General features: G+C 50.3%; 5 protein-coding genes across 5 annotated transcripts; 3 read left to right on the top strand and 2 right to left on the bottom strand.

Moving 5' to 3' along the window:
- Positions 1-1093: 1093 nt before the first annotated feature.
- On the top strand, positions 1094-3982 carry EsH8_IX_001069 (alpha/beta hydrolase; the record flags this gene model as incomplete). The annotated part of the gene is made up of 4 exons (XM_083267405.1): positions 1094-1811; positions 1864-1986; positions 3106-3629; positions 3950-3982. The coding sequence occupies 4 exons, from the start codon at positions 1094-1096 to the stop codon at positions 3980-3982; spliced, it is 1398 nt and encodes a 465-aa protein (XP_083130970.1).
- A 1165-nt stretch (positions 3983-5147) lies between these two features.
- On the top strand, positions 5148-6560 carry EsH8_IX_001068 (alpha/beta hydrolase; the record flags this gene model as incomplete). Its single annotated transcript, XM_083267404.1, has 1 exon — positions 5148-6560. One exon carries the CDS (start codon positions 5148-5150, stop codon positions 6558-6560), a length of 1413 nt encoding a protein of 470 aa, XP_083130969.1.
- Positions 6561-8102: 1542 nt separating this feature from the next.
- EsH8_IX_001067 (phosphatidylserine decarboxylase-domain-containing protein) lies at positions 8103-9474 on the top strand (the record flags this gene model as incomplete). The annotated part of the gene is made up of 2 exons (XM_083267403.1): positions 8103-9381; positions 9425-9474. 2 exons carry the CDS (start codon positions 8103-8105, stop codon positions 9472-9474), a joined length of 1329 nt encoding a protein of 442 aa, XP_083130968.1.
- Positions 9475-13793: 4319 nt separating this feature from the next.
- EsH8_IX_001066 (uncharacterized protein) lies at positions 13794-15374 on the bottom strand (the record flags this gene model as incomplete). Its single annotated transcript, XM_083267402.1, has 6 exons — positions 13794-14336; positions 14389-14832; positions 14885-14952; positions 15005-15041; positions 15092-15111; positions 15167-15374. The coding sequence occupies 6 exons, from the start codon at positions 15372-15374 to the stop codon at positions 13794-13796; spliced, it is 1320 nt and encodes a 439-aa protein (XP_083130967.1).
- Positions 15375-18488: 3114 nt separating this feature from the next.
- Positions 18489-22250, bottom strand: EsH8_IX_001065 (uncharacterized protein; the record flags this gene model as incomplete). The annotated part of the gene is made up of 4 exons (XM_083267401.1): positions 18489-18845; positions 18904-20291; positions 20378-21004; positions 21335-22250. The coding sequence occupies 4 exons, from the start codon at positions 22248-22250 to the stop codon at positions 18489-18491; spliced, it is 3288 nt and encodes a 1095-aa protein (XP_083130966.1).
- Positions 22251-22802: the final 552 nt, after the last annotated feature.

Below are 22802 nucleotides of genomic sequence, written 5' to 3'. Positions count from 1 at the left end.
CGGGCTCCCACTGTCCCGACCAACATCTACTGACCAACATCGAAAGGCATTCTTGGACATTTATACACTTTTGAGAGGCTCACCAGATGTTGGTTAAACAGGATATCACTTCAGCTTATTCCATTTATATGATTCTGCCTCTTTATTGGCTTTGCCTATAAAAATTCGAGACTTCTAATATGGCGCGAGGGGGCGCAGCGACCGCTTCGAAATCGAGCAACCAGATTGAATTTGTGTACCACAAGCAAGGACACATTGACGCTTCTTCGGGGGTTGGCTATGCACAAACATGCAGCTTACACACAGCCTCCGGCCCGCGGATAATTGGCCGCCAACGGTATCTGGCATTCACGGGGTCGCTTGTCATCGTGCGAAAAAGCAAATGTCCAGAATCTGCCTTATCGATAGCGCAGTAGCGGTGGTATGAGTGGACAGCCAACTTAGGAGTGGATATCTTAGTGACGTATCTGACAAGATTGGCAGATTAGATAAATTGTGCCTGTGTGCAGTGGCCTGAATACCCAAATTCGTTCAGTGACCGACCACCTCCATACTGGTCCTACGGCGGCGTAACGGATATCTCGGCCGACACCTCATGTGGCGGTGTTGTCGCACAGCCCAACATGACATGCAAGTGGCCAGGATAACTACAGAGGGTATATATGCCTTATTCTTGCAATAGCATAGGCGAGCCGTCCAGCTGAATCTTTCTGTCGAGTACCCGACACGTCGCTTCCGCGTTTTTTAAATGCACTCATATTCTCCTGTGGTAGATCCCTTTGAGACTGTACCCGGCCAACACCATTGATCGGCTACTTCGAGAACAACTTCACCTAAGAACAGGGAAAGAAAAAAACCCCAGAATACTTAGCCAACCCAGCAAAAATTACTACGTCAGATATTAAAAATAACCAAAGTCCTAACACGCTACAACAAACACTCAATGTACAGAGAATTTCAACTTGCGATTGGGCCCATATCGCTGACAAACTGCAGTTTCAGGCATCGAGCGAAACAGCAATTCTTAAACTTGTTCGTGGTGACGCTGTTGTCTTGGTCAAAGTAAGCCGGCCTGATTTTTGTAGTGATCACCATGGAGGTGGTTGATGAAAAGTCTTTGGCCGTCGATGGCAAGGTGCATTCAGACAGACCCTCTACCAACTCCGAGCTTGCCGAAAGCATCGAACGTAGAATTGATTTCGATAATGGTTGCGGCGATGTTATGGTTATCGTTGAAGACTACAGCAAAGATAAACCAGACTTGCACGGGCTCCTCGTGTCTTCGAACATGATGTCTCGAGCCTCCGATGTCTGGAAGCGCATGTTTGCAGGCGAATGGTCAGAGACGCGGACCGACCGACCTGTCATCCTCGATTACAGAGAAGATGGCTATGTGGCCGTTACAATCATTATGAACATTATCCACTTGCGATTTGGTGATGTTCCCACGGTCGTCAGCCTGGCTGAACTTAAGGAGATCGCAATGTTTACGGACAAATGGATGGTTACAGCTCTCATTGTACCTTGGGTCCAAGGTTGGTTAGAGTATCTCTCAGGGTCTGTAGATAATGTGGGGTGTGAGGTTGAGTGGCTTTGGATTGCCTGGGAGTTCGGTCTGACCGATGTGTTCAATCGCGTCGGCTGCAGACTTGCATTTGGGGGGGCCATTCCGGCAGCAGAACCCTCTCAACTCATAAGGTTTTCTTTCGGCGTTTCTGATGCCCAGATCGGCTTTCCAACATCAAATGTGTCTGAAGAGGAGGGTACCTTCTATCTCGACAATTCCGATACGCTTCCCCCGGAAGTCGAAGGTACGCAATGTAGCCTCAGAGTGAACTGCTAGGAGGCTGACCACTTTCGCAGAAGTCATTACAGAGGCTAGAAAAGCGATGGTGGATCGCATGCTAACAGAGCTATATGGCTACTTCGATGCGCTATTAGACTGGCCTACTTACCTGGAGGAGGCTTGCGATGGCATTCCTGCAGGTAGGTCGCTTTGTGCACGTTCAGAACGGGATTGCATTCGACTACAGACAGGATCGCTGTTGCCCGTACTCAAATCACTTGGCCTATGGCCGAAACCCACCCTTGAAAATATTTCAATAAGCCCAGCTCAGCTGCGTACCGCAATTCTTGGGATTCGGCTGTCAGACTGTCACAACAACGCTTTCGGGGACTCAAGCAGGAACTTTCACCCCAAGTACAAGTTGCCAGCACTGACGTCATGCGGCGATTTTGATCAGACTTTAAAATCCGTCAGAAACGTCCCTCTTCAGCATGAACAATTGGCTAACAAAACGCATTTGAACCATTTAAAGGCACAACATGCCAAGGTTGGTATACAATGCAACTTTGTGCCGCATGCGACTTTTAAACGATGGATTCCAGTCGCCTGAGTTGTGGTAACATACTTTTAGTATTGTAAGAAAATTTCTTCTGCATCATGAGTCATAGAAAACTGAAGTTTTTTCGCAGTTATAGAAGAGCTTGGCCATGACCTGGGATCAAGGTGCGGATGCGTTATGATGACCAGTACATATGTCCTATACAAAACTGTAGGATATCTTCATTCATCTTAGCTTTCCTTTGCCCAAAGCTCATATGTCGTCATTCTGATTGCATGTTCATGACATAGAAGCAGAAGGTGACGGTATTATACTGACCCCCAGCCTGCCCCGCTCAGTCTCTGAGACATTGGGTCGCCAAAAGTTTGGCAAGTCCAAGACTGGTCAGGCGCAGCCCCTTGCATTTCAACGGTAGTGTTCGAAGGGAGCGTGTGTTGGTACGGGTATCTATATCCAGGGGGCCACCACTTTACTCCTCTGCTACCAACTTCTCTTCGTATCTTGGATCTTCCTTAGCTTAGCCTTCCTACACTGCCAACAATGTCCGTCACCCCATCCGGAACGCATCCAAAAGGGTCGTCAGGTATAGTAATTCGCCCACCTTACGATCCTCTTCTGATCCCCGAACTTGAGGAGATTAAGTCCCCAACGCCGGAGGTCCTAGATCTCGTGTCAATACGCAAAGCGCTTGATGCTTCCACGTATGAGACTGTGCTGAAGAATTACCCTAACATGGATCATGTCGAGTACTCCGTCCCAGGCCCCGAGGACAGCAACAATCCGGTCATTCTCTCTGTCTTCAAAGACAAGGACTCGTCCAGCACCAACCGGCCCGCTGTGTATTATATCCACGGCGGAGGCCAGATCGCCGGCAACAGATTCGGGGCTCTAGACATTTGTATGCAGTATGCAGCGGGCATCGACATCGTTTTCGTCTCCGTCGAGTACCGTGTTGCACCAGAGAACCCAGCCCTAGCCGCCCTCAAAGACTCGTACGCCGGTCTCGTTTGGACGGCGGAGCACGCTACAGAGCTGGGCATTGACGCCAACAGAATTCTGCTCATAGGCGGCTCAGGGGGCGCCCCCATCACGGCGGGGTGCGCGATGCTGTGCCGCAATGAAACTAAGCCATACCCTGCCGCGCAGATGCTTTTAACTCCCATGCTGGACGACCGCGACCAAACTGTGTCGACTAAGCAGTTCGCACGAGATGGGCCTTGGTGTGGCACGTTGAACCGAAAGGCATGGGACCATGTCTTGGGCAGCGCACGAGGCAAGCCAGGGGTTAGCGAACTGGTCTCCCCAGCCCGGGCGACTGACCTTAGCGGACTCCCTCGGACTTTCATTGACGTTGGTGAATGCGAAGTCTTTCGCGACGAAGCTGTAGCCTTTGCGTCGCAGCTCTGGGCTTGCGGTGTCTCCACTGAGCTCCATGTTTGGCCTGGGGCGTATCACGGATTTGATCTGCTTTACCAAAGAGCCCCGGTGGCGAAGGCAGCAAGAGATGCTAAAATAAACTGGGTCAGTCGGGTCTTCGGAGCTGGCGAGGCATAGCTTAGATTACAGTATATGCCCATGTATCCCGTTCCTCTGAATACATACAGGTAACTGAAGAACTAGCATACAGCTTCAGATAATGCACCATGAGCCTTTTTAACATGCATGTGTAAACTAGTAAAACAGCATTGTAGACAAAGGACATCCCAGGTGGCCAGATGTACTCGCAGGCAAATTCCATATTTGTAGTTGCTGTGGGGAGTGTGTAGTATTAGAACTTGTATTAGCAAAGCGGAATGCCACCATCGCTCTAGATGTTTTATCCGCAATGTGTAATAACGTCCATTCAAGGTGTGCATGTTGATTTATCTGATGAAGTCATATCATCTTCTGTGACCGGTAGTCTACCATCGATGTATCGTGTACCTGGGACGTTCTTTCTGCACAATATACCTGTTGGTATCAGAGGATACCCGTACAGGTGGTAAATCGAACGAAGAGCAAAACTGGTACTGTATTCTGTAGATGTGTGTGTGTAAGGAAGAAAAGAGACAGCCAGCGGAAGCAGCAGTTGTAAAGATATAGCCGTTGGCAGGCCGGAGGTAGAATCTCCGGGCCCGACTGTTGCCGCTTCCCGCGGCCTGACCGCCTGCCCGTATACTGGCTGGGTAATCCAACAATACCCGGTAAAAGTCTGCCAATAAACGATGCGTCTGGTCGAGGAACATTCCCGTGACAGCAACATCGTCCGCTGTCGGCCGAAATGATTCGGAAGAGAAATAACACAAACGGAAGTCAAGATCGTTTACGGAACCTCTCGGAAGCATTCCGAAATCATGCATATTGATTCATCACAGCGAAATCAATCACCTCCACGGCGATTACATCATCAGCAATAGTTAGCTGAATAAAATAGACCCGAAGAAGTCCTTCACGAACGATTCGATTCAACGCGCTACGACCATAAGCGGATGATCTAGCCCAAAGTGGAAGTTATATGCGCCGCCACGCGGGAGATGTACAATGACTCTCTTAGCACCATGCACATTTAATATAACGGTTTGTCGACGACGAAGAGTAGTATTCCACAGTTAATCAATTAAAATAGAGTTTCATACTCGACTGTTTGTAGCCCTGTAGTCATGGTCATGCGCTGATTGTTGATAGGTATGGCACAACCTGATTCCGCGTGAATCCAGCAATAGTTCCTATATAAACTAGCGTTGTGAAGTGTCGTGGCCAATTCTTTTGATCATTATCTCACAGAAAATAACCATTTATTCAACTCTTTGATCATAACTCAAGATGCAGTTACTTGTTGGCCTTGCCGTCATTCTTATTGGCGCCGCCAATGCCCTCGACCCCATCTGCGATAGCGATTGCCAAAAAGGATGCGACGAGGCTTGCCAGGCAACCATCCAGACGACTTATGAAGCCGAAGCGGCGCTCTGGGTCAATGACATTGTGTCGGACCCCTTTTACTCGACTCCGTCTAACTTCACCAACGCCAAGCCTGGAGATATTCTGCGGTGGGAGAACGTGCCTTCGGCGCAGCTCACTTCCAATTGGACTATTCCCGCCAGTCTTTCGCTCTCCCGTGTCCTCTATGTCACAGAGGATATTGATCGCAAACCTATTCCTGCTTCTGCATGGGTTCTCTTGCCTTTCACCAATCCTTTTGCCAATCCAAACGGTACCGCTGAGGAAAACAAGTTGCGCACCATCGTCTGGACCCATGGAACCGCCGGCCGCAGCCGGTTGTGTGCGCCAACTAATAGCAAGGGCCTATATTATGACTGGAAGGCTCCCTTTGTTCTTGCTGAGTCTGGTTACGCTATAGTTGCTCCTGACTATGCTGGACAGGGGTCTGATATTCCCCAGGGTTTCATGTATGAGTCTGGCTTCCTCCATGCTGCTGATGTCGCCTACTCTCTAGTCGCTGCTAGGAAGGTTATTGGCGACCTCTTAGGTAAAAGATGGCTCGTCTACGGACATAGCGAGGGCGGCATGACTGCGTGGCGCACTAATGAGCGTCTTGCTCGAGCCGAGCAAGAAGGCCTCTTAGAAGCTGGAGAGTTTATTGGCTCTGTCGCCGCTGCACCAGCATTGCGGCCGCAGAAGTTGATCTCGTCGAAACTAGAGCTTTCCAAAGGCCAGGCAGCTCATGATCCGTTCTCAGTCTACTTTCTACAGTCACTATCAAAGCTTTACCCAGAGCAGATAAAAGTGGAGGACTACCTTGGCGAAATCCCCCTACAACGTTTAGGAGCTCTTGACAAGTCGTGCTTTCAATCAGGATTTGCTATTGTTGGCGACTTGACGCCATCAGAACTTTACAAAAACACCACCTGGTTGACGCATCCAGCAACAGACGACTGGGCGATTCGCTACAACGGCCAAGGCCCGCATCCTATTGCCGCTCCCATGCTCGTAATCTCAGGCGAGACTGATACCATCACGCCGAACGACTTGACCCTAGATGACTTCAACAAAACTTGTTCGTCTTTTCCTGAGAGTGCAGTCCATGCTCGGGTTTACCCTAACATGGGCCATGGGCAAGTTTTGGAGGCGGCTCGGGCTGATATCGCAGCTTGGATTTCGGCGAGGTTTGAAGGCGTTCCTGTCTCAAAAACATGCGTCAAGGAGGATGTTAAGACGATTACAGACCGATATTCCACTGGGGACACTTTCTGGCACGGCACTGTCGTACTTTTCTAAAAAGGATTTGTGGCAGAACAGAGGGTTTGATGTTGATCCAGTAACTATTTGGTCTTTAGAAGTTGTGGCAGTTATCAGATTTGCCTAGCTAATGCTAAGTGGACTCTATAGCTCTAATAATTAGGAAACAAATAAAGCGACTGGTCATCAGTGTTCCATCAAATTTAGAACAAATTCAGCTGCTTTCCTCGTAAGCATTCGCTTCAATTAATAATATTTCAACAGTAGCCCGTGTGGCAATTAAAAGATAAGGGAAGAGAAAAGTACCAATAGCATAAAGAATGAAGTCAACACACTTCCTTAGAACATTTTATCTCATTGACAAGCGAGTTTTCTCTTGCAACTGATCTGGTGGACAACGTAACGATGAGAGGAGTCGCAACCCAGGTTGAGATCGGTTCGTGCGATTCCTTTGAAGTCCACTCATGTCAGAATCTCCCTCGTTCATTGTTTTTCTCCTTATCTTAGTGACTGTACGTAATTGAATTAAGCCCTGTTCTGTTTCTTGTTCTGCACAGCTCCATCTTCAGGTTGGGTCCTAAGGCCTTGAGAATGAGGCTGGCAGTAATATGACACTGACGCCCGGTCCAGGGTAACCCAAGACAGAACGACCCAGCCTCACCAGATCTTGAAAAATCTCGGTTCAGGAATTATTGGGCAACTTAGTAACGGCATTGTACCTTTTTAATGTTGGTTAAGGTCTGGTCGGGAATGCAGAACTCAGGAATGGCATTTTAGTGTCGCATGCGGGGCTTTGGCTTGAGAGTGCAACGATAATGTGTGCATATTGGGCCGAGTGCAGAGCAAATTGGGTCAGGTGAATCCACTGCCGCGCGTAATGTTTCATATAGTGAAAGTGAAGCAAGGCTGCCACTTGAATACTTATTTTAATGGTTTGTGGGAGCATCGGTGTTGCCGGAGCGAAATCCTGATGGGATACGTCGTAATACGAATACCTGAATGCTGGTGTGGTCCGTGGCCATCGTGCCCGGAACATATTTGACGATTTGGTGCACTTGTCTTGGATCCGGGGCTGAGCCACCGTGTTGACACGACAATCCACCTTGACGGAATCGGTCCAACGGCCTGCGGGCCGTTCCAGATAACGCCATGAGATATATTGCCCATTCCTCGTTATGTCGCTAATGACAAACGCCGAGAGTCCCAGCCGCGGCTCTGCATTCTGCTTGCGGCCCAGAGCACGTTTTTAGGGTTCGTGGGCTTTTCAGCTTTTGTCTTGAAGTGGTCCGATGACAAGTCTGATGGTGAGGGCAGCGGCTCCGTGCATCTCACAGTTGGGACGAAAACGATTATTGGCCAGGATTCGAAGGCTTCAGCTAGAAACTTGCCGAAATCTAGCCATTGCCACTTGCTATGAGGTTGTCGACGCCAATGACCTTATAAATATTATTTGGGTATAAAGGATCACCTCCTTCCGTGATTCAAACTACTGCCTACCTCTTATCTCATCCAACACGGATCTCAATTTGCCAACAAAAACCGCTACAATCTGACGCAAAATCCCCGAACATATCTGCAATCATGTCATCAAAGACTTCACAACCCGACCGCGCTCCCTTCCCTCTACCAGGTGTAGTGGACCCATGGATCATAGACACCCTCGTGAAAGGCGTCTTCAATGACGACCTCGCCCCCCTAGCCACAGCCGTCCAGTCTGCCATGACATATGACATCCCACAAATGAAGGACTGGGGCGTCACTGACGTCCAAAGCTTTCTCCTCTTCCTAAGCGGAATGCTTAACTGGGTCCCGACGGAGACCTGCAACGGCAAGCTCATCTACAACACACAGTGCCTGCTCTACTTTATCCTTGACCAGCCCCCCATCAGCAATCCCCCATTCTCCACCCTCATCAATCCCAGCTCCGTCGGCCAGCGCCTGGAGCCCCTGAGCAAGTGGACTGTCGACTTTGCCAACAAAGTCGGCAGCTGGATGAGCACCAGCGGCTCCATCAACTGTGACGCCGTTAAGTCCTTCCAGAACTCGCCATTGTACAACTACGACGAGGCCATTGCTCCGCCATACAACGACTGGAAGAATTTCAACCAGCTCTTCGCCCGTCACCTCAAGCCCGGTATGCGCCCTGTCAGCGCTGGCGAACCGACCGACCCAGACTACGACCGCGTCGTCGTGTATCCGGCTGACAGCACCTTCGATGGTGCCTGGCACATTGACGACAAGGCTGAGGTCAACATCAAGGATCTCCCCTGGAAGATCAGCGACCTCCTGGATGGCAGCCAGTACGCGAGCCTCTTCGAGGGCGGGACCTGGATGCACGCGTTCTTAAACACCTTTGACTATCACCGCCAGCATGCACCCGTCGCCGGTACTGTCGTCGAGGCCAACGTCATCCAGGGTCTCGCGTACCTGCAAGTCCGGTCGGACCCTGATACGGGCGAGCTGAAGCCGCACCGTAGCTACATCTGCCCGGACGTGGAGGAGAGGAACGAAGGAAACGGTCTGGCGGGCACCCTTGATGCTCCCGACGACGCTGGGTACCAGTTCCTTCAGGCCCGCGGCTGCGTCATCATTAAAAACCCCTTACTAGGCTATGTAGCCGTGCTGCCCATTGGTATGTGTCAGGTCTCGTCTGTCAAGTTGGCCTGGGAGCCTGAGCCGGGCCAGAAGTACCCGATTCATCCCAACGTGGACATCAAAAAGGGAGATGAGATTTCGCACTTTGAATTTGGCGGTTCCGACATTGTCCTCGTCTTCCAAAAGGAGGCCGATGTCAAGATTCTCGGAGCGCAGGGCATTGACGCAAAAGGCGGCGTCACAAGCAAGCAAAAGTATTTGGTGGGTATGCCATTGGGATACTCAACCAAGGGGTTGTTACCAACTAGCAATGGACACACCAATGGGCATCACTGACGACAAGGCACTGTGGCAGTAGTATTACTTTTATAGAGAAGTGATTCAGGAAGCTGGTGAGCCTAGATGCGGGACTCGAGCAAAATCACTAATTAGTAATAAAGAGCCCAGGAAGTGCTACTTGAACCGAGAATGGGGGCAGACATAATGTATTCGCATGGTTTTGTGACCTAAATCTAGGTACCGTATGACTTTCCTGCTTAATTAAACGTTTTCAGGCTCATTATGTGGAATGAGCGTTAGGCTTATTGGGGTAACTTGTGTTTGTGAGCTTTCTGTGTAAGGTGGTTTCATGGCTTGTTGTGGGCAATGGGACCCGGAACGGAAAATTCCTTGACGTTATAGCCAGATAACACTTTTCAATATGTTCCGTTAGGGAAAAACTGTCTTTAATACGTAAAGCCTCCGGAAAAGAAGGCTTACAGCAAGGAATCCTTGCTAAATTTCAATTTATAGGACGTATGTGCTCTGTTTTTATCAGTATTCAAGAACCTTTGATCATGTTGTTTATACTATAATAAAAACTATAACCTAACCGTGTATTTTCCAATATGAAATGGTCAGGTTTAACAACGGGCGGTTTGTATTGATATCAGAGGCAGAAGGATATGTTTGGTCTATTGAGGCGCTAGGGGTGTTTATCAGTAATGGGGAAGTTTAGGTGTCGATAGACGACGCCTGCTGCTGTTGCCACCGCCGCTACTACCGCTATTGATTCTCTTAACCTCCTACATGCTGACCACACACTATATTCTACCTTATGTCACTACGTAAGTGTCTCGTTACGGTTATTAATAGCCTCATCAAGTATAGGAGGCTTTATTACTTTCTTCATCACGTCTAATGCGTCTAGACTATCTAGGTTGATATATTCCTATGGGTCATATTGCAGAGCCTAGAATCGTAGCTATAAAGATCGCTTTAGCTAATTCCTTCGCTCTTTTTTTCGTTTATAAATCCTGGTCATCTAGGCTGCCATCGTGTAGGAATCCCAAAGGTCAGTTGTTAATGGTGAACGCACACACTGCTTGCAGCCGCTAATCCACAATAGTAGGGGTATAGAGTTGTCTCGAAAGAGTAAATCAGAGCTAGGCTTATAACGGTCGCGCTCACGGTTATAGCGGAGCGGGAATCAAAATGAGTGGTTGTGTGTAGTGAACTATAGAAAGTCTAGATACAATAGACCGGTGGTTATATGTGCCCCAGGCAAGTGGATGCAACGCAAAGTCGGCCGGGGCGAAGTCGGCTGCGATATTTTTGTTATCAATACTCTAGTACCATGCCCTTAAAGTCTTCATATTGACGACCCTAAATCTGAACGTATTCAGTATTCACCCAATCCGGTCGTTTCCCACTGACTGTATTCACCACGGAGTCATATGCGGTAAGCGAAAGCACCATTGTTGCATCACGCTTTGGGGCTTTGGAGACCGCTGTAACCGCCCGGTCAACCACCCTCACATCGATTGTCCCGCCTTTGCAACTGCCTTTGATTGGGCCGCTAAGGCATCTCAGTCTGTATCTCCGGCCACAAGCCGCGCCATTGTCCCAGAGTCCCTCACCGGCAGCGATGAACAGGTCGCCTGGAGGGAACTGGTCTTGCCGGTTGCCGTTACAAGCCGTCGGTAAATATGGCGGGCTGTATGGCGACATGGTTCCGATGTCAGCGCTAACGAGCGCTGTCAGCGCCCCCAGCATAAGTAAACGTAGCTTCATGATTGTAAGACTGGTTACAACTTTAGTATATGTATATGGAAGAGAAAATTCAAAGTAGGCGATGAACCAACCTGTATTTCTGTGATTGACAATGCTGCTCCTTGCGTTGGATGTAGTTTGTGGCTTCTATACGGGGGTTTTGGCAGGTGAAGACCTTGATACTTATATCAAGCGAGATATACGCTGCAGCTGAATCATCGCATACATATCAAACTAATACACAAAGACGAATTCAGTAGGTTTCGGCTTTTTCACATCTCTGTTTCCCAACTCAAATAAACTACATACGGTTATATATAAGATTGTAATAAAGGCTTTTCGAACTAGCGGTGCCACAGTTGTACATAATAGCGCAAGCTCATTTATGCACAGCCAACACTGCCAGGGGTGGATGACCTTAAAGGAACATACAAAACAAAAGTATAACAGGATAGATTCCTAAACTTTAATTTACCGACTTCCACCAGCGGGATTTAATGCTATAAATTCTAGGATCGGCTATTCGATAGCATTATTTCTGTTGACAAAGATAGGGGTCTGGCGCGAAGGCACTGTAATAATGTCGCCGGGCAAACATATGTCGCCGGGTAGAGCCTGCATGTTGGCCTCGTGAGGCACGGGCGTAGCTGCCATTGACAAGGGGGGGCGTTGTTTTCAGATAGTGTAGAGTTTTTGCAGCTAACTTGCACTTGCAATCCCTATTCCATGCGCCCGAGACCCCTGGGCGCCGATGTCATTTGTCCTAATTCCCGGCATCCCGCATTCAACCGCTGCCGCATCTCTTCACGCTGAGTCAAAAACTCAAAATCAAAATATGTTTAGAGGGTTGGTGGCCTGGATTTTGTAAGTAGATGAGGGTCCAAAGTCGTTCAGGTCAGAATCATCATGCAGTAAACAAGCAGGTAATACCAGACCAAAGTCGAGAGGAACAGTGGCATCGGTTCCACTAGGAGAACGATGAGATAATGTGGTATATTTTGAGATCCTGAATCCACATCCCTTCCTTGAGGATGTATTACGATGAGAGGAAATCTGATCAACAAGGATAGGCTGCTGACCAGGCGTAGCAATGATAAAGTCGAGCTACGGTCGGAATGTCGGTCGATGGACTATTCATGAAACGAAAAGAAACAAGAAAGCCTTCAATGATAAATAATATACACCAGTCTCCTCTTGACATATTATCTCATCAAAAACATAGTTAACCTGATAAGGAATGGAGAACAACACCCAATACTGACACACAATCTTTCACTTTGGTTATACTGAGTATATGCGTTCTTCTACAGTCTGATGCCCCTATTCTTCATTGAGTTTTACCAGGAGCAGAATACGTCCTTTTGAACCCCCAGATTTGTTCTATGTTGGCGCATTCGGTTCAGCTCCAGCACAGCCTTCTGTGCCTCTTTGTATATCGTACCGCCGGTGGGATTCAGACCGAACCACGCCTGATACCGATCATGTTCTTCCTATGTCATCCACAACTGCAGGCGGCTGCTAGCCTAAACCTACTTGATGACCCATTGCTGCCAACTACCCAGTAACCATTTTTAGTTCAAAAGAGCCAGTAGAACCAGTCTGCAGGGACTTTGACGAAAAATATTCTTCGGGGAGACTGGTGGTCCAGAGCTGTAGGGCCCTAAGACGCATGCGTCAGGAGTAGAAACACCTCTCTGTTTGTTAATAACGGGGATGGCCAACATAAATATGACAGGGTGATTTGCATGTAAAGTTTTCAATCTGGCCGCCACAGTGATACAGTGATAGCAGCGGTTTCTGCGAGCAGTCCTGCTCATGAAACCAGAAGCTGGGATTTGAGAATTCAAATTGTATAGCGATGTGTGACTTGGTGGACGAGCTGTAAAAACAATGAACCCTGCAACACCAAGTTGGACAATCAGACCAACCCCTTCAACATGCGAAGCACAGGAAAAGTCCCGTGCCTACACTAGTAAGTATGTGAAATAATTTGTCGTCTCAGTGGACCCGAAAAAAGCCCCCTGTCAGATCCACAATCAGGGTCCAACTAGCACCTCCACTTACGAAGTTCCCCAACAGGACCACTGGAGCCACACATGAAGCTATTCGCCTTGCACTGAATAACAATCCAACATGGTCTGGTGGTGTAGTTGGTTATCACGTCAGTCTAACAGCTCGGGATGGCTTCACGTCTTCTCCCCTGTTCCACTGAAGGTCTCCGGTTCAAGTCCGGGCTAGATCATCCATTGGGCGATTGGTTTAGTGGTATAATGACCGCTTAGCATGCGGTAGGTCCTGGGTTCGATTCCCAGATCGTCCACTTTTTGCAGCAGCGGGTGTTTTTGGAGTAGCACAAGTAGAGACTTTTTCGGTCTCAGTTTCATGTAATTATGTCGTATACGGAGTACGATGCATATATATGTGTCTACTAGGGGGCTATAAACCTATAACTATAGATACGCACGCTCCGAGTGAAGAAACCCTTATAAGGGTACAGAAACTTACATATCTATTAACTGATAACGTGAAGAAGCGTACAATGATTTCTAACTATTAGTTTCAAGGCCTCACTTAGCCTGAAAAGTGGACGCAAATGTAAATAACCCAACGCCGTACTATGTATGCAATAGGCAAAATGCAGTGTACTCATGCTTGCGGGATATCGGTACTGCGCCCATCCCATATTGTACTCCATATCCTCGTCCCCGCAACATTGCGTTGTGCTCGCTCAACATCCCCCTCCGTCCGAGGCGAAAGCCAGCCGTCCGACCGACCGTCCGTAGAATTGACCCTCGAGTCTAGTTTCATTACCCCGGTCCCGGGATTCTCATCGACAAGCTGCCCCGTGGAGGAGTTGAGATCATGGCTGAATGATGTAAGCGGAGGCTGCCCTATCTGCCCGCGTGCCACCTCCACCATAGACGATTGTGGCGGTGTTTCCGGCTCGAGTACAGCAACGGCCGCGGTATCGACTGTTCGCGTCTTTCCCGTCACGGTGTCCCACAAGTTGGAGAACTCCTTCTTATGTGTGCTGCCGAATTGACGGGTACGTGGGACATTGAACTCCCTGGCGCGTTCGCGGACAGTCTGATGGCGTTTGAACAGAACGTTGACGGATGGGAGGCAGGCGCAGACCAAGCCAATGGTGAGTTCGATGCATCTTGGGCCTCTGTCAGCATGCGCGTTAGACTGTGGGAGGGGTAAGAACGAACGCTGTTAGGTCAATGCTCACAAAGCTAACCGTTAGGTCCGGCGAGTTGACAAACCTGATCGCCGTCACGAGGCGGAACAGTGTCGCCGCTGTCGCTCCACCGCCGGCACCGAGCATCAACATGATTTTGAGCTTCTTCTTCGGCGACATACTCAACGACCAGGTCATGAAGATTGGGAGGAACAGGATGACGAGATCCACAAAGACGGCAATCGACGTGTCGACAATAAAGATCTTGCGTTGGTTGATGCACCGCGGTGCGACGGAGGGGACCCAGTAATCTTCAATGGGCACGCAGATGGTCGTCTTGATGGTCTGGATGGGGGTGTACATGAAGAGTAGCACCCAAATGAAGTAGTGGATGGCCTTGGCGATACGCTCATTGACGGCGAATACGTGAGCAATGAGCAGGAGAAGAGTCACTTTGGTGAAGTATGCCGCTGGGATGTAGACGATGGAGCTGGCGTAGAGCCACTTGGATTCGGTCAGTGGGTGTTGGTGCGAGAAGGTCCGGTCGGCGACATACCTTTAGTACTTGGGAGTAATCCTCAACCGTGACTTCCCATGCGTGATATCCAAGACCATAGTGTGCCACTGAAATAGGTCAGCAACGGCGAGGAGTACGGGCGAGGGCAAGTTCACATACTAGCAAAAAGGGTCCCCGAGTACAATACAATCATCACCTGTCGCTGTCAGTAATCAGCAAATACTGTAGGGGACGACGGCATCGTACCCATGCTATCAAACAAGTATCTTGGTGCCAGGTTAGCCATGCTTCGACTGTACACGCAGCTGTGCCTATACGTACAATCTGCCACTAGGATACGGCGGTTGACGAACAACTTGACATAACATCGAAGGAAGAAAGATAAAGTAGCGAGGACGTTGCAAACAATCAGTACGGCGACGTTGAGCGTCCAATTGATATCTTCCGGGTTGTCAAAGTTCGGCGTCACGCCAGGAGGCGGCGGGAGGAAACCGATTCGCCCTTTGGGATCATTGTTCGATGCCGCCATGTTCCCCGGCCCGTGTCAGGAAGAAATCAGCCGCGTCCAAAGAGCCAAAGGTTATCCATTCTCATTCCTGTTCGACCTCTGTAAGAATTGATCGTTTGCCGAACAAAAGACGCTGATCGAAATCGTCGCGGCGGGGGGAGGGGAAGGGATGAGGGGACAAGTCTGCGGGGTGAAATAAATCTGCCCCCGTTTCCGGCGAAGCTGACGGCAGGTCCATATTCATATATGGACTCGGACGGTTGGGAACTGATCAGCAACGAGAAGTCTGGAACACAAGCGACTAGCTTTATCTCCTTTGGCATCTTTCAGACGGGCTTGTGGAGACGCTGGTTCGGGTCAAGCGGGGCCAGCCAGATGTTTTCGTCGGTGTAAGGTTTAACACCTCGACAGCGCTGCCAATGGGGGTCGCGGTAGCTATCCTGGCAGCACGGGAAATCCCGCGCTAAAAGTTAGCAAACTTAAAAGTGGCCGCATCGAGGTGAGTAGCTGGGGGAGGCGACTGCACTTGAATAAGAGAACTGCACTTAAAAAAGAAAGTGCGGTGTCTCTACATTGGATGTGTTAGCTTTTCTTTCTTTTCTAGGCGAAGCGATTCAAAGAAACCCAGTATTAAAGGCAGCAACCCTATTAGGTATACATGGTTCTAGAAGCACAGCAATGGCACTACGCCCTAAGTGGTGTCTCTATATACCAATTGAGAGTGCTAGTACTCTTACCATCTCCTGAATTTCTAGAATAGAGGTGCCGTTGACTTTACTACATCATTCAATGTCCAATAGACTTAAAAGCGATAATTGCCTTTACGCAATTCAATTGGACATTACAATGTTTGTGTCGAGAACCACAATTGAGGGGCGGCTGTGATTTTGCGGACGCGGGATAATTTTTACTGCGCCTACCGTATCTGCATCAGGAACTCTACAATTTCTGAGCCTTTACAGGCGTTCAATTCTGTCTGAGACTATCACTAACAGTGCAGTGCCACACAAGGTCTCCTATTATAACTCTTGCTGCGCACGCTGCGCGCGCTGCGCCACTTAAAACACAGCATAATGCTGACCGGATGACTCAGTCAGCTTGGTTCCCTCACAATCCAAGTAGAAACTTGCAACACTGAAAAGGACGCTGTTAAATCTCAATTCAGAATTGCACTTGTCTTTCAACCTATCAATTCTTCCTCTAGCTCTTTCAAAAAACGTACAATCCGGATAGCACCCCCGTAATGGCTAAGCACCGGAGGACACGCGCCGCTAAGAGCGCCAACAAACAGGCAGCCAAATGCATCCATCCATCAGGGACCTACACAAATCCAGAACGTCCACAGCCAGCATCCCTATCCACAACACAACCTAACGCTAAACCTCAAAGCGTCCCGCCGTTGACTTTAGGCGATCGTTTCCACCGGCTTCTGCCAGAGCTCCGCGCCGAGATCTTCGCATGCCTCCTAGTCCGATGCGTGAAATGGGACGTCAAGCACCGCACAAGTCTATCGAACAGACCGTGCCAGGCAGACGAATTTGGTGGCTCGACAAGCCTCATGTGCAAGGGCACTTGCGCTGAGGACTTCCATCACCCGCCAAAGTGGCGCACGAACACGAAACCCATCCACACGGCTCCTTGGCGCAGCACATGGGCACCGGAGCGCCTCAACCCATATATCTGCAGCGAATGCTACGAGCGCAGATTCCGCCCGCAGCCATCCCCGCGGATGCATAGCCTGCCCTGCCTCTGCGCGCGACGGCGTCACTTGCAGGTTCTGCTTGTATGCAGGCAGTGGTACGAAGAGGCCGGTCACGTACTATATACGCGGAATACCTGGGCCTTTGCGCATCCTTCGGAACTGGTCGGCTTTGTCTCGACACTAACACCACGATGGAAGCTCGTAGTGAGTAAGGTCAGTCTCATGATCACTACGGGGACCGGGTATGAGCCCGAGTCTGCCTCCGAGGAACTGGAGATGGCCAAAGAGCATGTGCAGTGCAAGCTATTACGTTCAGCATGGACGCAGCTCCAGCAGTTGCCCGCACTGAGCCATCTCGAGCTTGATGCGATATTACTTACGCGGCCCGAGTCTGCGCGAGTGTTGCGGACTGTGCCCTTGAAGAATCTAAGAAGTGTGGTTTTCATGCAGGGATGTCCTGATTGGCCTAGTCCTGATTGGAAGAGAACTGAAATCTATGTGTGGCCACGAATAGCTTGGAGGAGGAATATCAAGGACCACGAAGCTGACTTCGCGGTCGAAGTTGCCAGGACGATCCGCGGATTGCGCTATGGGTGGATGAAAAACTCGACACTCGCGGTGCAGTCTGCCATGGCAAAAGAGGAAAGCAAATACCTGGGACGGTTCAAACTGGTTCCCGTGAATTAGTGATTTCCATGAACCGAACCCACAGGCCACTCAACGATAACATACGGCAGTTTGGGTGGTAGATCGGATCATTAGAATAAAAAAGGGGCTCCTAGTGAACTATTGGTGCCATTCCATGGGTGTTACATTGATAACTTCTTCGGCTCGCTACAGGTCAGTGGTCATGAGCGCCGTGATTAGTCTGACATCCCGACATGCCGTCTTGTCCAAAATGTGCCATCAAATCCACTTTTTCTGCCCAACAGATATGCCCACATAGACTCTCGTGAATACATCGAAAGCTCTCTGTTTCGGTTATTCTAGGAGTTCATTGACCGGCTCCAGCTCCATGACATTCTTGTCCCGGCCGTTGAAAGTCTGAGGCAGGCATCGTATCGGCCGGCTCTTCTTTGTAGCACACAGGTCGGACCATCTGTCGTCCAAATTGAACTTCAGGTTGCGAATCACTGCGCCATCGGTGTTGTCGTAATGCCAACCGTCGCCGCGAAGTCTCTCTTCCAGCTAGCCCTTGGCAGATATATTGTCTCCGCAGCTCATTTCCCACCCCGTCTTGTCCAAGTGGCTTGGAGATCTTTATACATCAACCCTGCCCTACCTTAATCAAGGGGACATTCGTGCTTGGGATGGTCCTCATATGATTGATGTTCTTATACTGCAAGTCCCGGCCTCCAACATGAATCGACAGATAATCAACACTGCCATCGACAATCCATGTCCCTTGTCTGAACGCGCGCACAAGTCAGTACTCAATGAATGAAATCGGAAGCACGAATGAGATTTACTGGAATCTTGCCATCCTGGCGCATAATAGCCTTAATGAAATCGTTTAAAATCTCGTTTGGGTCCCAAGTGCCATGGTTGTCCCAGTTGCCAACCTCACACCTCGGCACCATTTGCCTAGCGTCGTCCTCGTCCATGGTGCTCCAAACTGTGTCACCCGCCGTGATCCTAACGCTGTAGGTCTGATACCTGAGGGGATCGGGACCGGTAGAGCCCGGTGGAGGTCGGTCGCGTTTCTTGGTGCTGCCAAGCCACTTGTCGAGGAACTCATACTTAAGTGGGTAGGGAAGCTTGCCGGTGTTTAATGTGATGGTTTCACCCCACTATGTATCACAACTTTATCAGTGTCTCTCTGAGCAACATATTTCGCAGTTTGCTTACCGAGTGCTCCGTGTTGAGATCAGGATTCCTGTAAAGCTCTGTCCCAGAGCCGTCGTATGCGATTACACTGGCAGCAAAGCGCTTCTCGCTGCCGCGTATCCTGATGTGAGTGTTGCAAAGGCCGGGAACGAACGCCGGCGCCGGTTTGTCTTTGCAGCTGCATCTGCCGTCGGTACAAGCCTTCTCTTGGGTATCAGAGCAGCTGAGGAACTCGCAGGCATCAACGTTCGAGCATGTCTTCTCCACGCACTTGCACCTTCCGCCGGTGCAGGCTTTATCTTGTCCCGAGTTGCAATCTAGGTAGCTGCACGTGTCCGCGGTTGTGCAGATACTGGGATCCTCGGGTACCTTGCAGACGCAGAAGCCCTCCTCGCACAAGTACTGGGACATGCCCCCCGTACACTCGGGGCCGGAGCAGTCTGAGCCGGAAGAGCACTGCTTTCTAGGAGGAGGAGGAGGCGTCTTTGATGTTTGGCAGCCGCACACACCAGCATCACAGAAGCTGGTCATACCGCCCCCTGCACACTCAGGGCCAGAGCAATCTGCGGAGGAGGAGCAAGTCTTCTTGGGTGGTGGTGTAGTGCCGTCATCTCCGCCTTCTTCGCCATCCAGATCACCAGAATTATCGCCGTCTGGGCTGTCGTCGACTGGACAGCTCTCTTGCCGCTTCGAAAGGGTCCTGATCTGTTCCTTGCCGGAAGGCTTCCAGTTCTTCTCACCATCTCCGAGTTTCTCTGCCTCCAACCAAACTCGATACCCAGCTTCTCTTGCGATCTTGGTCGAGCCGCTCCCACCGCAGGCGATAGCTGGCTGATACTGGACCATGGCCTTTCCGCGGAACAAGAAAAACTCCGGGTCTCCGGGGTACCGGGGATCATCCGGCACGTGTCCCTCTGGGATGAGTGGGTCGTAGGTTATCTCCCGCTGCGGTCCACGATTCGATCCTTTCTGCCACCACACATCAAGCTCAGCCCTGATGAGTGCCAAGAGCGCGACATCGCCCGGCGCACCTTGAAAAAACATGTCGGTGGGCCGCTCTTTTCGAGTAACAATGAAGACCTGTGGCTCAGCGTCATCATTAAACATGTTCCCTTGAGGACCGGCCTTGCCACGGAACATGCCAAGTCCTTTGTCGATGTAGGTGGGGAAGCCGTTTGTAAAATCTCCGAGTGTGGACAGCACTAGATCAGTCCGGCCTTCCCAGAAATGGGAAACCCATACGCCCCTTTTAGAAACAGCAATGACTGATGTACAGCCCCAGAGTCCTGCGACGGCCACTGTCTTTAGATCTTCGCCAAACTCTGCCCACTTTCCAGTGGATATTTCTTCGTTTAGTTCCATATGAAGATTCACGCTAGAGGAGGGATCCTGATATGCCTTGTAGACCTCTGAGATGGGTTAGTAGATTGTCTGTATCAAGATAACCGTAGAATAACGGAGAAGGGAGAGTAGGAAGCTGACGCGCAAGACTCACCTCTTCTCATGAATTCAAATTTGTTGGTATAATGCTCTGGTCCGAACCAAGAATACGCGTTGGGTTGACTCTTGGGCCCGGGCGGCGCTCTCTTTGCAAGTCCCCTCTTCTCAACCGCACAGGTACCCCCGCCGCAGGTTCTTGGAGAGCAAGTAGTTGGCTCTGGCTTCACGGTAGTAGTTGTTGTTATCGTGGCCCCCGTGATCGTTTCGCAGGCGGTCTTGGTTTCGTACTCGAGCCTTGAGCAACCCTCGTCCCGCTTGCGCCTCTCAGGCTGGCCTGGATCACGTGTGACTGTGCAGAAGACACTGGCATAGGTAGCTGTGACGGTTGTGGAGCAGGTTGTTGTTGTTGTTGTTGTTGTTGTTGTTGTCTTTTCTTCACTTTCGTTTTCATTTTCGTTCTCGTTCTCATTCTCGTTCTCATTCTTGTTGTCACTGGGACAGTTGCCAATTTCGAAGCCCAAGATTTGTATACAAAACTCGGGAAGCTTGAGCTGGATGTTTGCGGGAAATGGTACACAGCCCCAGCAGATGACAGGAGGCTTGCCGATGGGCACAATGATGGGGACAATCGTGGGATCATCGCTGCCAGAGGAAGTCGTTGTAGTGACCATGTTTTCAGTAACTTGAGCCGTGATAGTCTCGATCGACGCTCCGGAGGGAAGGGCCGTAATGGTGGTGATCACGATGGCCTCCCCCTCGGTTTTGCAGACACAAGCAGCATCCTGACAGGTCTTCTTTTTTCCTGCGCCTTCGCAGTCGGGCAGAGATTCACACTCCTCACTCGCAGAGCACACGAGAGGTGAGTCCGGCATCTTGCAGAGACACTTGCCTTCCTGGCAGATCTTTTGCCTTCCGGCTCCCTCGCAGTCGCTCATTGAAGCACACTCCGTATCAGTAGAGCAGGTGGCTAGTGGTGGGGTACCAGTCCTGCCTTCGTTGCAGACACACCTACCCTCTTGACAGGCCACTGTCTTTCCAGCTCCTGTGCATTCGGAGAGCTGGCACTCCTCAACTGCAGCGCATGTTTGAGGGGAAGGAGTCGTGCCTGCTAGGATGCCATCAAGAGCATCCCAGTCAGATCTAATCGTGTCTCCACCAGCCCGAACATCCTCCTGTGCGGGCTCAACGACGGCAGGATCGGTTGAGCTCTGCCCTTTCTCTAGGCCTCCAAGGATCTTCAGAAGCTCGCAGTTGATCTTCTGCAGCAGCTTGGTGACCTCTTGAGCGTTCTGCCTTTTTGCTTGGGCAGCCATCGCTGGGCATTCAAAGATCTTCTGGCCATCAGGTAGTCCGTTGGCGACCTCGCCAATGGTGGGAAGCAGGGTCTCGATAGCTTGGACGGCTGCAGTGGCCTTTGCTGGGTCGGGGGTGTCGGCCCAAGCGGTCGCGAGGGGGAGAATGCCGGTTTCTACTTGCGAAGAGATAGAAGCGAGAACGCTGTGGAATATGTCTCTAGTAACGTCTGTAGTCGGCTCGGGTACCGAGGTGAGGCTGATGGGAGAGGTAATCGGCCCGCCTTGGATGAGGATGACAGTCACCACAGCCCCCCCTTCTTGCGTGACCTGCGTGGGAACAAATGCTGGAGTTGGAGGGAGCTGGCTGCCAGCTGTCGTGTTGCATTTGCACGAACCTGCCTCGCAAGCAACAGTCTTGCCCGCTCCAATGCAGTCGGGAAGGGAGCACTCTTCAGGAGCGTTGCAAGTAGCAGCAGGAGGAGGTTGGCCCTCAGCCCGGTTCTTGCATTGGCACGTGCCGTTCTCGCAGACGCCATACTGGCCACCTCCAGTACAAGCAGCACCGGTCGAGCACTCCTGATCGGATGTGCAGAGCGGATGGATGGACTTTTGAAAGTCGGGAGATTTGAACATGACAGGTCTGGTCGGTCTGCCATGCAACATCCGCCTGATTCGTACTGTGCAAGGTCCTGGCAAGCAGGCAAGTCCTGCGCGATGGCGACGAGACCTTGAGTGACGAGCACCCAGATCAAGGCTCTGAGAGGCCTGGAAAGAATCATAGTAGCGAAAGGGCCATGGGGGCTGCTTGATTTGGCTCTTCGCTGTGAGTAATAGACTTGGCTTGATCAAGCTGATGTAATGTGATGTGAGGGTGAAACACGGTTCCGTTGAATGAGACCAAGTGAGAAGGGATGCTGAGTGTCTTGATTATTCTGATGAGAGTTTGGAAATCAATATCATCAAGATCACAGAAGGTGGCTCTTAGCCATCTTTATATCATACCCTAGCCACCCACGTACTGGTGTTCCAAGACCACCTTGCCTTCCGCGGTGCAATAGATGGAAAGCTTCAAATAGTAACATGGAATTCGTATCATAGCGATGGTATCATAGCATTATGGTTCACGCCCTCATTATCCTCGACCCATGATCCTGCATTGAAAAGGAGAAAAAGACGGCCCCCAGC

The sequence above is a fragment of the Colletotrichum jinshuiense genome, chromosome 9 (genome assembly GCF_051148585.1).
Source record: "Colletotrichum jinshuiense chromosome 9, complete sequence".
Classification (NCBI taxonomy): Eukaryota; Fungi; Ascomycota; class Sordariomycetes; order Glomerellales; family Glomerellaceae; genus Colletotrichum; species Colletotrichum jinshuiense.
The sequence above is the reverse complement of the archived record's forward strand: the minus strand, read 5'-3'. Positions and strand labels throughout refer to the sequence as shown.